Source organism: Tachyglossus aculeatus, chromosome 4, assembly GCF_015852505.1.
Source record: "Tachyglossus aculeatus isolate mTacAcu1 chromosome 4, mTacAcu1.pri, whole genome shotgun sequence".
NCBI lineage: Eukaryota > Metazoa > Chordata > Mammalia > Monotremata > Tachyglossidae > Tachyglossus > Tachyglossus aculeatus.
In genome coordinates this window covers 128,349,826-128,363,987 of record NC_052069.1, presented here as the reverse complement: position 1 = coordinate 128,363,987, position 14,162 = coordinate 128,349,826, and the positions used below count along the sequence as shown (strand labels likewise).

Genomic DNA, 14,162 nt, shown 5'->3' with positions numbered 1-14,162 from the left:
GGCCTAGTGGATAGAGCCCGGGCCTAGGAGTCAGAAGGGTGTGGGTTCTTATCCCAGCTCCACCACCGGTCTGCTGTATGACCTTGGGCAAGTCACGTCACTTCTCTGGGCCTCAGTGACCTCATCGGCAAAATGGGGTTTGAGATTGTGAGCCCCACGTGGGACAGGGGCTGTGTCCAACCTGACAAATCTGTTATTCCCCAGTGCTTAGTACAGTGCCTGGCACATACTGTTATCGTTCTTACAGTGGACCTTAGTATATGCTTAACCATTACAATTATTATTATTATTATTATCATTACTGTCATTATCAGTATTAAAACCAGCAGTGGACACTTCCTGAGCCGTTTCGGGCAGTGGCAATGCCGCTGATCCGCACCCTGACCCCGACTGGCACTCCCTAATCCACAATTTGGTAGTGGGCCCAGACACCGGACCTATTCCCTCTCCCACACGGCCGGGGTTCCAGGGCCCAAGCTGATGTCCAGCGACTCTGGCGCGGCATCAGGGGGAGCACAGAAAAGACTTAGCCCGTCCCACTTGGAATGCGCGGCGCCTCGGTCTCTGCCCCCTTCCATCCCCCCAGTGCCTGTCGGATCTCGGCTCAGGTCTGCCGGCCACCCCCCTTACCTCGGGGCCGGGCCATTGCCTCTTGACATTTGCCCGGTCCTGCCCCTAAGTGGAAACAGAAGCAGCGCAGTCTAGTGGAGAGAGCCTGGGCCTGGGAGTCTGAAGGACCTGGGTTCTAATCCCGGCTCTGCCTCTTATCTGCTGTGTGTCCTCGGACAACTCACCTCACTTCTCTAGCCCTCAGTTTCCTCATTGGTAAAGTGGGGGTCCATTTCCTGCTCTCCCGTGCCCTCAGATCCTGAGCCCCACGTGGGTCCAGTACCATGTTGGTTGTAACGTTCAGCGCCGTGCTTGGTGTGGGGTAAAGCATCTGACCAGTGCCGTGGTCATTTATTAAATTCATGATTCACCTTGCACCCATTTCCACCTTGCAGCTGAGACTCTGGGCTCCGGGGCCCGAGCCCCTGGTGGGGGATTGGGGGGTGGGGGTGGGCGTGGGAATCAGTCCCACGGCAGGTGTGACCAAGACCCCCTAGCTGAACCAGGGTGACTGAGATTACTGGACTGAGCTCTGGAGAGCAGGGGGAGGACGGAAGTGGAGGAGACTACCCTGGCTGCCGACTGACTGGAGCAGGGCAGGAGCGGGTAGAGCGGGGCCGAGGCCAGGGAGGACGCGGAGGCGCTGGTGTGCCAGGAGCCAGCCCTCCCCCAGCCGGCCCCCTCCAGGGGTCCCCACAAGGCGTCGGGCCTGGTGGCCAGGGCCCTCTCCGTGGGGTGGGGGCAGCAGTAGCAGCAGCCTCTGTCGGTGGAGGCCGATTCGGGGGCGGGGATGGGGAGGACGATGACGGTGCCAATCTCTTCCTTCGCTTTAGGCTCTGCCCGCCTGCCCCATCCAGGCCACCTGTGAAGCAGCCTCCAAGGAGGAGAACAAGGAGAAGAACCGATACGTCAACATCCTACCCTGTACGTACGTGGCCCTCCCGGCTCGGGGGCGGGGGCTGCCGCAGGCCCACAGCATGGGCATCCGGGAGAAGGGAATGGGGTCCCGGCCAGACTTCACCGGGAATGAGGGGAACGGGGAACCGTCATCACTAGCCCGAGGCTGCTTTCTGGGACCTTGTGGGACAACTGCCTGACTCAGGAAAGAAGGGATGAAGTGGGGGAGGGAGAGAGAGAGATAGAGGGAGAGAGGGAGGGACAAAGAGAGGGAGGGAAGGAGGGGTAGTTCCCTGGAGAAGGAGGGGTGGGTCCCTGGATTCTGGGAGAGAAGCTGGGAGGGAGTTTGGTCTGGTGGAAAGGGGAGAGGGCTGGGAGTCCGGAGCTCTGGATTATAATCCTGACTCCACCACTTGCCTACCTCAGCCAAGTCACTGAGCGCCTGGGGGCCTCATCTCCCTCTTATACTGTGAGCCCCAGGTGAGACCGCGACTGTCCCAGTCTGATTACCTTGCCCCTGCCCAACCTTTAGCACAGGGCTTGGCACAAAACAGGTATTTAGTAAGTGTCAGTATTATAATCATCATTAATTGCCAAGTCCCAGGCCCCCCACGAGACCAAGCAAGCAGAGCAGGAGGGCTAATCCCAGCTCCGTCACTTGTCGGCTGTGTGACCTTGGGCAAGCCACTTGGCTTCTCTGGGTCTTAGTTCCCACATGTGTAAAATGAGAATGAAGACTGTGAGCCCCATGTGGGATGTGGATTGTGTCCAACCTGATTAGCTCATATCTTCCCTAGCGCTTAGTACCATGCCTGACACGTAGAAAGCACTTAGCAAATACCATTTAAAAAAATTAATAAATAAAAAGGAGGGGAGCAGTCCTGGAGGAACAGAGGTAGCCCTGCCAGCCTTGAGTGGCCCCTGGCTTCCTCTCCTGGGCTCCTCCTTCTTCCCTCCCTAATCCCCACCTCCCATACTGTCCTTAGTGACAACTCCTCCCCAAGTAGGGACCATCTCTATATGTTGCCAACTTGTACTTCCCAAGCGCTTAGCACAGTGCTCTGCACACAGTAAGTGCTCAATAAATACGATTGAATGAATGAATGAACCCTATGCTCCCCGACTTTCCGCCTATCCTGCTCCGTGCTCTGTGCCCCCTCCTTCCCACTGCCAATAATAATGCCAAGCGTCACCGGAAGTACCGGATAACCAGTTCAGACATTGTCTTTTTGCCCACGGGGGGTGTTCACAGTCCAAAATCGGGGGAAGAACGATACTTAATCCCCATTTTACCCATGTGGAAATGGAGGCAGAAAGAAGTAAAGTGCCGTGCTCAGAGTCACCCAGAGAGCGAGGAGCTTGAGCGAGGATTGGAGACTCCCAGTCCTTGTTCTTTCCACTAGGCTGCCCCACTAAACTCCAGAAAGGCCCTCGTCCCCTACCTGGCAAAAGGTGGCTTTGGAGGGCGAGGGGCTGGGAGGAGATGGGGGATACTGGCGAAGTTGGGGGTGGGGACGATGGCCCTGTGATGGGGGGCACCGTGGAGGGAAGGCAGGGTTTCGGGGTCAGAGTCAGTCAGTCAATCGTTATTTCTTGAGTGCTTACTGTGTGCAGAGCACTGTACTAAACGCTCAGGAGAGTCCACTAGAACAGTATAACAGACCCAAAAGAGCTTACACTCTAGAGGGGGAGATGGGCATTCACAGAATTGGACGATTGTCTTCCCCCACAGATGACCATTCCCGGGTGCATCTGACGCCTGTGGAAGGGGTCCCGGATTCGGACTACATAAACGCCTCATTCATCAACGTAAGGGCCACCATATCCTCGGGAAACGGGTGACTCAGCACCAGGGGCAGGGGGCGGGGGGACTGCTCTTCCGTCACCCTCAACCCGTGTGGAGAGTAGAGATCCAGGGAAGGACCGGGGCAGGGCAAGCCACAGTCCCTGCCTTCGATAGGCTGACAGACCAACGCGGGGAGACAGGGTCCCCATCCATCCTGACCCCAAGATGGGATGGGGCCCACGGAGAAGCTGGGGGAAATCTCCCTGGGATCTGCCCTGCTAACTGGCCCAGCTGCCTAATAATAATAATAATAATAATAATAATAATAATAATAATAATAATAATGTCATTTGTTAATGTCATCTGTGCCAGGCATTGTACTAAGAGCTGGGGGGAGCCGAGCAAATCAGGTTGGAAACAGTCCCTGTCCCACATGGGGCTCACAGTCTCAGTCCCCATTTTCTAGATGAGGGAACTGAGGCCCAGAAAAGTGAACACAGCAGAGAAGTGGTGGAACCGGGATTAGAACCCTCCCCCCAACCCCCGCCCAGCCTCCCGTGGCACTGCCTGCCACTGGCAGACAGACAGACAGACCGAACGAATCATCCCGTCCTGCTCTGGGTCTTCAACAGCTCCTGGCCGGTGCCTCCCCACCCTAAGCAATCGCCCTGCCCAGAAGCTGTCCCGGGGGCCAAGGGGACACTGGCCCGGCCTCCCCTCCTCCCGTCCAGTGTCGCTGCTGCAGGGCAACTTGTTCCCTGGGCCACAGCTGGGGCCCGGATTGTGTCTCCCTGGGCCCTGCCCCAAGGACTGCTCTGCCCGTCTCCCTTATGGTTCTAGTCCCGGCTCCGCCACTTAGCTACCGGGTGACCTTGGACAAGTCACTTCGCCTCTCTGGGCCACGATGACCTCATCTGTAAAATAGGGGTTAAGGCTGGAAACCCCATGGGGGACAAAGCGATTTGCTTGTATCCACCCCAGTGCTTAGTACAGGGCCTGCCACAGAGCAAGTGCTTAATGGATGCCACAATTATCATTATCACTACTGGCAAGCGGGCCCATTCAACATCTGACACTGGGCTGCTTGGATGCCCCGTGGCTGCGACCCTCAGATCCTAGGCCCCTCTGGTCCAGCCTCCTGCGTGGAGGCCTCGAGGAGAGGCTGATCAGGGTGGGGGAGGCGGGGGGAATGCAAGGGGATGAAGATAACCAGGCCCACATACCTCCTTCTCCTCCTCCTCCTCCTCTTCCGGTCCTTCCTGTCTTCCCAGGGCTACCAAGAGAAGAACAAGTTCATCGCTGCCCAAGGTACGTTCCATTCCGCATCTTTTCGCCTCTGGCTTGCTCAGGGGCCCTGGGGTTTCAGGCTGAGTGCCCTGGCCCCATCCCAGCCCTGCAGCCTGCCCCTGCCTCTGGTGTGTCCTGTTGCTGAACGCTACTGTGGACTTCAGCTATGTTGCTGCTGGCCTCCACCCCTGGATACTTGCGAGGAGACGGGTACCAAAGCCTGTTACACCACGTCTTTCTGAGCAGTAAGGCTCCTGGGCTCAGATTTATTGTGATGATGATTATTATTATTATTATTATTATTAATACTTGGGGTATTTGTTAAGTGCTTACTATGTGCCAGGCTCTGTACTAAGTGTTGAGGTGGATACCCGCAAATCAGGTTGGACACAGTCCCTGTCCCACGTGGGACTCACTCACCATCTTAACTGAGGTAACTGAGGCGCAGAGAAGTGAAGTGACTTGCCCAAGGCCACACAGCAGACAAGTGGCAGAGGTGGGATTAGAACCCAGGAGGCCACTCTGCTTCCACTCCTCAAAAACCTCCAGTGGTTGCCCATCCATCTCCACATGAAGTAGAAACTCCTCACCATGGGCTTTAAGGCACTCAATCAGCTTACCCCCTCCTATCTCATCTCGCTGATCTCCTACTATGCTACAACCCACCCCAACCCACACATTTTGCCCTTTAGATGTCAATTCTGGCTCTGCCACTTGTCTGCTGTGTAATCTTAGGCAAGTCACTTCACTTCTCTGGACCTCTGTTCCCTCATCTGTAAAATGGAGATGAAAACTGTGTCCCATGTGGGAGAGGGACTGTATCCAACCTGATTACCATGAATCTACCCCAGCACATAGGAAGTGCTTAACAAATGCTATTATTAACTTTGTGCCTGTATCTTGGTCTCATCTCTCCCTCCCCAACTTCAGAGCCCTATGCAAATCACACCTCCACAAGGTCTTGACAACTGAGCCTATTCGCCAACTTGCCCTATTTGCCCTCTCTTTCTGTGTTGCTTCTGCGCTTAGGTCCGAACCCCTTAGTGGATAGAGCCGGGCCTGGGAGTCAGAAAAATCTGGGTTCTAATCCTGGCTCCACCACATATCTGCTATGTGACCTTGGACAAGTTACTTCACGTATCTGGGCCTCAATTCCCTCATCTGTAAAATGGGGATTAAGACTGTGAGCCCCTTGTGAGCACATAATAAGCGTTTAACAATTACCTTTGTTATTATTAATATTATATTATTAATCGTAACACCATGATAGTTGCCCTAGCCCCACAGCACTTATGTCCATAGGCATCTGTAACCTATTTGACTGTTTTTTCCCCTGGTGGGCAGAGATCGAATTTCCCTCCTCCATTGGCCTGGCCTCTCCCATTGCTTAGCATAGCGCCCTGCCAATGGTAAGCGCCAAAATCAATACCATGGCTTGCTTGACCATAGGACCAAAAGAAGAAACGGTAAACGATTTCTGGAGAATGATCTGGGAACAAAACACGGCGACCATTGTGATGGTGACCAACCTGAAAGAGAGAAAGGAGGTGAGAAGGGAGGTGGCCTCTCCGCAGCCTCCGCCCAGCCGAGCCGAAGGGGCCAGCTTTTCTGACCTTGGCCGCCAGTCCCAGACACGCTGGAGGGCAGGAAGTGGGTCCGCCAACTGAGAGACAACGGGTGAAATTGAGCATGGGGTCGCGGGGAGACTGGCTAGGCGCTCCGGGTGGTAGGCTATGGTCTGGGGGTCTCAGTGGCCCACTGGCTTAGTGGGAGTAGGCGGCGAAGCACCGGTAGTTGAGACCCTACCTGCCCGAGTGGCTTCCTGGGGTGCCACCCTCCAGTGAGCCTAAGCCTCTAGACTGTGAGCTCCTTGTGAGCAGGTAGTGTGTCTGTTTATCCTTCTACTGGACTCTCCCAAGCGCTTTGCACATAGTAAGCACTCAATAAACATGACTGAATGAGTGAATGAATCCGGTTCCAGAGCAGCCTGAGGACCCCCACCCCGTCCCCCAAGGCTCTGTCAGTGCCTGCTCTGGGGAAGTTGCAGGAGCTGAGGGTTTTGGAACCAGGGGTGGGAATCCACGCCACATGTGGCCACTTCTGGGGTGCAACAGGGGTAGAACGGGGAGGGCCGAGATGGCACGCAGGGAGCTGATGCAGCGGCAGGGTAGTGGGGGAGTGTGGGTGTCTCTCTGTCTGTCTCTGTCCATCTCGCGTAGCGGGGGGCTGGCTCCCAATGGACTGCTTCCCCTTCTCTCCCCAGTGCAAATGCGCCCAGTACTGGCCCGACCAAGGCTGCTGGACCTATGGGAACATCCGCGTGTCTGTAGAAGATGTGACCGTCCTGGTCGATTACACCGTGCGCAAGTTCTGTATTCAGCAGGTACGGGGGTCATCCCCGCCCCCCATGGCCTCTGCCGCCCCTCGCAGCATCAGGCCCTTCCCCAGCCCCGCCAAGCCCCGGGGTCTGAGACTTGGATCTGCCCAGAAACCAACGATAGGCTGGGCATTCCTGGAGCCCAGGAGCTGGCGATAGACCGTGTGTTCCTGGTGCCCAGGAGTCAGCAATAAACTGGGCACTCCTGGTGCCCATGAGCCAGCAATAGACCAGGCATTCCTGGTGCCCAGGAGCCTGCGATAGACCAGGCGTTTCAGGTGTCTGGGAGCCAACGATAGACTGGACACTTCTGGTGCCCAGCCGGGGACGCCTTTGGTCAGAGGTATGCCATGGGGGGGGTGGCCACCCCCATACCACAGCCCCATCCGGGTGGCATTACCAGGCTCTATGGATCTGTGCTCCAGTGTGGGCTCGGCCCACCTGACCCAGCCCGTACCTGCTGGTACCCTGGAGCTGGTTCTCCTGCCAATGGCTGGGTCCCCAGGGGCTCAGGGCAGGAGTCAGTCCCCAGACAACTGAAGCCCCACTCAGTGGGCTTTGGCGGGGCCCACCTGGGTTGTACAGGCTGCAGGGCCCGCCCTAGGGAAAATGTATGGTCATACTGTTCTGTCATCCTCTCCCAAGTGCTTAGTATAGCATTCTGCACAGTTCAAGTGCTTAATAAATGTCACTGATAGACACCAACCTAGGGGGAGGCTCTGGCCCCCTGATTCTGGCTGGAGTTGGACCCCCCCTGCCCCTTGTGCGGACTAACTCCCCGGCAGGGAGGGGCGGGTGGGCAGACTGTGCCAGGGGCACAGGCTTCCTTCTCATCCCCAACCCCCGTCCCCGCCCCGGCCAACGCTGCCCCCTCCTCCCTGCCCTCCTCCTCCCCAGGTTGGGGACGTGACCAACAAAAAGGCCCAGCGCCTCGTCACGCAGTTCCACTTCACCAGCTGGCCAGACTTCGGCGTGCCCTTCACCCCCATCGGCATGCTCAAGTTCTTGAAGAAGGTGAAGACATGTAACCCCCAGTATGCTGGCGCCATCGTGGTGCACTGCAGGTCAGTCATCCCCTACGACTCATGAGGGATGGGGGTACCCCCCCCCCAACATACACATACCCTAGACTAGGGGGTTGGGTGGTGGGGGCGTGGAGGGCAGGTTTCAGGGAGACTGCTTCTGTGATGGAAGTCCTAGCAAGCCGAGCGGTTCGGGGGCAAAAGGGACAAGGAACAGAGAAGTAGCATGGCCTGGTGAATAAAGCCCGGGCCTGGGAGTCAGAAGGACCTGGGTTCTAATGCCAGCTCCCCAACTTGGCTGCTGTGTGACCTTAGGCAAGTCACTTCACTTCTCTGGGCCTCAGTGACCTCAACTGGAAAATGGGATTAAGGCTGTTAGCCCCATGTGGGATATGGACTGTTTTCAACCTGATGAGCTTGTATCTACCTCAGTGCCTGGCACATAGCAAGCACTTAACAAATACCATTTTTTTAAAAAAAGGGACAAGAATGGGCAGTTCCTGCTGGGGCAAAGGGACAGCCTGGCTTCATTCATTCATTCATTCAGTCGTATTTATTGAGCACTTACTGTATGCACAGCACTGGACTAAGCACTTGGGAGAGTACAACAGAACAATAAACAGACACATCCCCTGCCCACAATGAGTTTACAATCTAGAGGGCGAGACAGACTTTGACAGAAATCAAAAAATTATGGATATGTGCATAAATTGCTGTGGGGCTGGGAAGGGGGGTTGAATAAAGGGAGAAAGTCAAAGCAACACAGAAGGGAGTGGGAGAAGAGGAAAGGGGGGCTTAGTCAAGGAAGGCCCCTCGGAGGAGATGGGTCCCAATCCAGCCTTGGGTGCCAGGTCCCGGGGGCTGGGGCAGAGGCTGGCGCCTGGCCCGGGTCCCCTCCCCTGCTCTCCGGCCACGCGGGGAACAGGACCGAGGGATTCCTGAGCGTGTGAGCGCTGCCCAGCCGCTTGCCCATCTCCCCTCCCCACCCTCTGGCTGCAGCGCGGGTGTGGGCCGCACAGGCACCTTTGTTGTCATTGACGCCATGCTGGACATGATGGCCACGGAGAAGAAGGTGGACGTGTACGGCTTTGTGGGCCGCATCCGGGCCCAGCGCTGCCAGATGGTACAGACTGACGTAAGTGGTGCTTTCCCTCTGGTGGTTCCCTGCCCTGGGAGCCTTGGGCAAGAAGCAGCGTGGTCTAGTGGATAGAGCCCGGGCCTGGGAATCAGAAGGACTTGGGTTCTAGTTCTGGCTCTGCCACTTGTCTGCAGTGTAACCTTAGACAAATTCATTCATTCATTCAATCAATCGTATTTATTGAGCGCTTACTGTGTGCAGAGCACTGTACTAAGCGCTTGGGAAGTACAAGTTGGCAACATATAGAGACAGTCCCTACCCAACAACGGGCTCACAGTCTAGAAGGGGTCACTTCACTTCACATCTCTGGGCCTCAGTGACCTCATCCATAAAATGGGGTAGAAGAGTGTGTGCCCTATGTGGGACAAGGGACTGTGTCCAACCTGATTGACTTGTATCTACCCACACACTTAGAACAGTGCCTGACACATAGTAAGTGCTTAACAATTATTATTATTATTATTATTATTATTATTATTATTAATAATAATAAGAAGAAGAAGAAGAAGAACTCACAAAGGCGGGCATTATCGGCGGGGGGGTATAGGCCTTGGGCAGCCAGACTCACTCCATGCTGTCCCGGACCCTTCCCTTCTCCAACACCCAATGCACCCCCTCCTGAGGGGACCCTGCCAGCAGGGAGCCTCAATCCCTCGGCTGCCCGATGTCACAGCCTGGGGAGGGTCATCTGGGGTCCCGGCCTGGGCAGGGATGCCAAGGCCGCTGCCGCCGGGTGACGGATGGCAGGCCTTCCACCTGTTGTAGATGCAGTACGTGTTCATCTACCAAGCCCTGCTGGAGCACTACCTGTACGGGGACACGGAGCTGGAGGTGACCTCGCTAGAGAGTCACCTGCAGAAGATCTACACCAGAGTCCCCGGGACCGGCAGCAATGGCCTCGAAGAGGAGTTTAAGGTCTGTGGGAGAGGGGGGCCCTGAAGGGGAGCGGGGCGTGCTGGGGAGAGACCAGTCTCGGGGGGCGCCCGGCCCAGCCCCTGCTCACCCACATTCGCGCCCAGAGGTCTCCGGCACGTGGGAGGTGGCACCTGAACCCACCATGCCAGCCTCCCGACCCTGCCGGCTGTCGTCTCCTCCCTGACCTCGGTGGCCTTTTCCTGGACAAGAAAAGGCCGTGTGCACCCTTCCCACGCTCACGTCCGCCCCTGCGTGGGCCCGCCCAGGCTTGCGCCTGCTGCCAAAGCTGAACGAGGGACGCTGGGGACACCTGGGGTGTAACCAAGCTCTCCCCACCCCCTCCCACCAAATCCAGAAGTTGACCTCCATCAAAATCCAGAACGAGAAGATGCGGACGGGGAACCTGCCCGCCAACATGAAGAAGAACCGAGTTCTGCAGATCATTCCTTGTACGTGCCTCCTCCAGCTCCGACTCACGCACACCGGGGGAAGGGGGTTGGTTATGCTGGGGGGGCGGGGGGGAGAAGGGGGCGAATTTCCGGGTGGGTTTCGGGCGGGGGCTGGGGCCTGCTCACAGGCCATGCCTGTCTGCTCCTGCCGCTGGCAGACGAATTCAACAGAGTCATCATTCCAGTGAAGAGGGGGGAGGAGAACACGGACTATGTGAACGCGTCATTCATTGACGTAAGTGGTACCTGGCCTCCTGCAGGCATCGTGCCCCCGTGCCCCCTCTTCCTCTGCCAGCTTGGGGGGTCGGGCCCCCTTGTCGGTCCTAGCCGGTCCCGGGGCAGCCCTAACTGGTTGTCTCTGACCCGGCCCCTCAGGGTTATCGGCAGAAGGACTCGTACATTGCCAGCCAGGGCCCGCTGCAGCACACCATTGAAGACTTCTGGAGGATGATCTGGGAGTGGAAATCCTGCTCCATCGTCATGCTCACCGAGCTGGAGGAGAGGGGCCAGGTCAGTAGGAAACACCCCCAGACTAGCCTGCCCTCAGCTGCCATGCCGCCAAGTCCTGCCCGCCTCAGGAGGGCGGTTAGTCCCATCCTCGGCTCCAGCGTTTTGCTACCACGAGACGGGACTACCACTGGCGTAGCCAGGCTCCTCACTGCCCGCCTCCACCCCATCTGGCCTCAGGAGAAGTGTGCCCAGTACTGGCCCTGCGACAGCCCCATGGCCTGTGGAGACATCACTATGGAGCTGAAGAAGGAGGATGAGTGTGAGAGCTACACCGTGCGCGACCTGCTCGTCACCAACACAAGGGTAGGGGCCGGGGGGAGGAGGGTGGGATGCGGGAGATGTAAGCAGGGGGGCTCAAGGACCTGGGTGGCCTGGCTCCTTCCCCGTACCAGCTCCCCTGGCTCTCTAACTTTCTCTCTGCATCTCTGGCCGCCCACTCAGGAGAACAAGAGCCGGCAGGTACGCCAGTTCCACTTCCACGGCTGGCCAGAGGTGGGCATCCCCAGTGACGGAAAGGGGATGATCAACATCATCGCTGCGGTGCAGAAGCAGCAGCAGCAGTCGGGCAACCACCCCATTACGGTGCACTGCAGGTGAAGTGGCAGGGGCTAGGGTGGTGGGGAAGTCCGGGGGAAGGCCTCGCCTCCGGACCCCTCAGCGGACACGTGCTCTGGGCCGCTGCTGCTCCTGGAGCACTCTGTTTCTGAGAGCCTGGAAGGTAGGGTGGGGGGGTGGGCGGGGCTCGCTACAGTAAGGGGGAGTTGGGGGGAGGCAGGATTCTGTCCCGTCAGGCCGCTCACATTTGAGGGAAGAGAAGTCCAAGAACCCCCCTCCGAACCCACCAAGAAAGCACAAGCACCTGAAAAGATCAAAATCAAGCCCTCAGCCCGAGCCCCAAACTCGATTTCTGTCTACTTTTTGCTTCCGCAGGAGCCCAACTCCATACATACGTACATTGTATCTTTTAAGCATATAATAATAATGATAATAATGCTGGTATTTGTTACGTGCTTACTATGTGCCAGGCACTATACTAAACGCTGGGGGGATACCAGCAAATCAGGTTGGACACAGTCCCTGTCATTCATTCATTCATTCAGTCGTATTTATTGAGTGCTTACTGTGTGCAGAGCACTGTACTAAGCACTTGGGAAGTACAAGTTGGCAACATATAGAGACGGTCCCTACCCAACAGCGGGCTCACAGTGTAGTCCCATGTGTGGCTCACAGTGTCAATTCCCATTTTACAGTGACCTTGGGCAAGTCACTTCACTTCCCTGTGCCTCAGTAAACTTCATCTGTAAAATGGGGATTGAGACTATGAGCCCACGGGGGACGGAGACTGTGTCCAACCTGATTTGCTTGAGCCTACCCTGGCACTTAGAACAGTGGTCGGCCCACAGTAAGCACTTAACAAGTGCTCTAATTATGATTAAGGGCAGTGGAGCCAACAGAGCAGGCAGGCCCCCAAGCTGTCCGGGACCAAGCCCCATGGCCCTGGGGCAAGCAGATGAGGGTCCAAGCTGGGTCTCTGCAGAAGAGAAAGCAAGGAGCGGAGCTCCGGTGGCGAGGTGGTCCGTCCCGGTTCTGAGAACAGGTGGCCAGGAAGGCAGCCGGCACACACAGCTCCCGCGGGCATCCCGGCTCTCCGGGCCCCGGGTGGACCAGCTGTGGACGGGATCTGGACGGGGTGGTGGGGGTGGCAGATGTCTCCCCCCGTCTTCCCTGGGAGAGCGAGGCTCTCCAGATCAGCAGGCTCCTCGCACGATGACGACTCAAACCCTCACGAGGACGGCAAATGGTTAACAGTGGTCAGACAGCAGGTAGACGTGTCAATGGTGACACGGGTGGTGCGGCGGAAGCTTGAGGTCGAGCCGCTGCCCATCCCTGTCCTGCTTCTTTTTCTCGACTGGAAGGCTCCACAGTTTCGGCACCCCTGAGCCCCACTCCATTTCCCGGAGCAGCTCCCCTGTGGGCCCACCCTCCATGGGGGTTCCCTCCTTCCTCGCCAGTCCAGCCTTTCTGGCCACCATTGTTGAACTCCTTGTGACTCTGGGGTTTCTTCCCCTTCTTTCCTTGCCTGCTCCTCCTTACCCAGTTCCCATCCTAGAATTGGTACTGCTCCGGGTGATGTTAGTGGTCGAGTGGCACCCCCGTGCCAAACACTCTCCGGAGAGGTCCTGAGGAGAGAGCATATTCCCTGTCCTGACAAATCGCTGGGCCTTTTAATTATAAGTGTGGTACTTGTTAAGCACTTACTGTGTGCCAAGCACTGTACTAAGCACTAGGGTAAGGTACAAGCTAATTGGGTTGGACACAGACCTTGTCCCACGTGGGGCTCACAGTCTTCATCCCTATTTTATGGATGAGGTCAATGAGGCCCAGAGAAGTGAATTGACTTGCCCATGGTCCCTTGGCAGATAAGTGGTAGAGAGGGATTAGAACCCAGGTCCTTTTGACTCCCAGGCCCAGGCTCTATGCAGTAAACCAAGCTGTTCTTCTCCCTTTGCCATGCTTGCTTCCATTCGGGCTTGGGACATTGCCATGTGAAGCCCACTCCTGGGCCCATGCCAAGCAGGACACGGAGGAGTCACCTGGGCTCTAGGCAGACAGGCACCAGCCCCAGAGAGAAAAGAGGGGCCATGGGGAGCTGGACAAGAACCAAGTTGGCCCCGGCGGGGGTGGGAGTTAGGAGGTGGGTGTGGGTGGAGAAGGTTCTTCTCTAGGGCTCCTGTGGCTGCTAAAGTTCACGGCTGTCCATCCATGTCTGTTTGTTTCTGTCAGCGCGGGAGCGGGAAGGACAGGAACGTTCTGTGCACTGAGCACTGTGCTGGAGAGGGTGAAAGCCGAGGGGATCCTGGACGTCTTTCAGACCGTCAAGAGTCTAAGGTTGCAGCGGCCACATATGGTCCAGACACTGGTAGGCACTCCCTGCTTGAGTGGACTTTCTCCGGGCAGACAGGAAGGGGCCGGGTCCCAGGTTCGAGGAATTGAGTCCCCACAACCCCCAGTGGATTGGGATCTGGGGCAGGGGCCCCCGGGGGGAGAATCACATTGGGACGGAACCCCAGGCCACAAACCGAAGGAATCTGTCCCTTGGCCGGTGAGAGGGTCCACAGGGATGGAACCGGACCAAAAAAACCTGGGAGCTGGGGGCGGGCCAGGTGCCTGA

At 57.1% G+C, this 14,162-nt stretch overlaps 2 protein-coding genes across 2 annotated transcripts in view; one reads left to right on the top strand and one right to left on the bottom strand.

Moving 5' to 3' along the window:
- PTPRA (protein tyrosine phosphatase receptor type A) overlaps positions 1-14,162 on the top strand; it is a 91,845-nt gene that overhangs the window by 76,941 nt on the left and 742 nt on the right. The window contains exons 9-22 of the mRNA XM_038744667.1: positions 1,443-1,533; positions 3,239-3,315; positions 4,564-4,600; positions 6,029-6,126; positions 6,843-6,962; positions 7,854-8,020; positions 8,978-9,113; positions 9,882-10,031; positions 10,387-10,480; positions 10,639-10,715; positions 10,856-10,990; positions 11,168-11,293; positions 11,432-11,583; positions 13,775-13,910. Coding sequence (XP_038600595.1) covers positions 1,443-1,533; positions 3,239-3,315; positions 4,564-4,600; positions 6,029-6,126; positions 6,843-6,962; positions 7,854-8,020; positions 8,978-9,113; positions 9,882-10,031; positions 10,387-10,480; positions 10,639-10,715; positions 10,856-10,990; positions 11,168-11,293; positions 11,432-11,583; positions 13,775-13,910 — 1,596 coding nt within the window. The remainder of the gene's footprint in view (positions 1-1,442; positions 1,534-3,238; positions 3,316-4,563; positions 4,601-6,028; positions 6,127-6,842; positions 6,963-7,853; positions 8,021-8,977; positions 9,114-9,881; positions 10,032-10,386; positions 10,481-10,638; positions 10,716-10,855; positions 10,991-11,167; positions 11,294-11,431; positions 11,584-13,774; positions 13,911-14,162) is intronic.
- LOC119926575 overlaps positions 936-14,162 on the bottom strand; it is a 28,721-nt gene continuing 15,494 nt past the window's right edge. Inside the window, exons 3-4 of the mRNA XM_038744669.1 lie at positions 4,516-4,565; positions 936-1,483 (exon numbers count right to left, since the gene is read on the bottom strand). Of these exons, the coding sequence (XP_038600597.1) occupies positions 1,072-1,483; positions 4,516-4,565 (462 nt within the window). The 3' untranslated portion in view covers positions 936-1,071. The remainder of the gene's footprint in view (positions 1,484-4,515; positions 4,566-14,162) is intronic.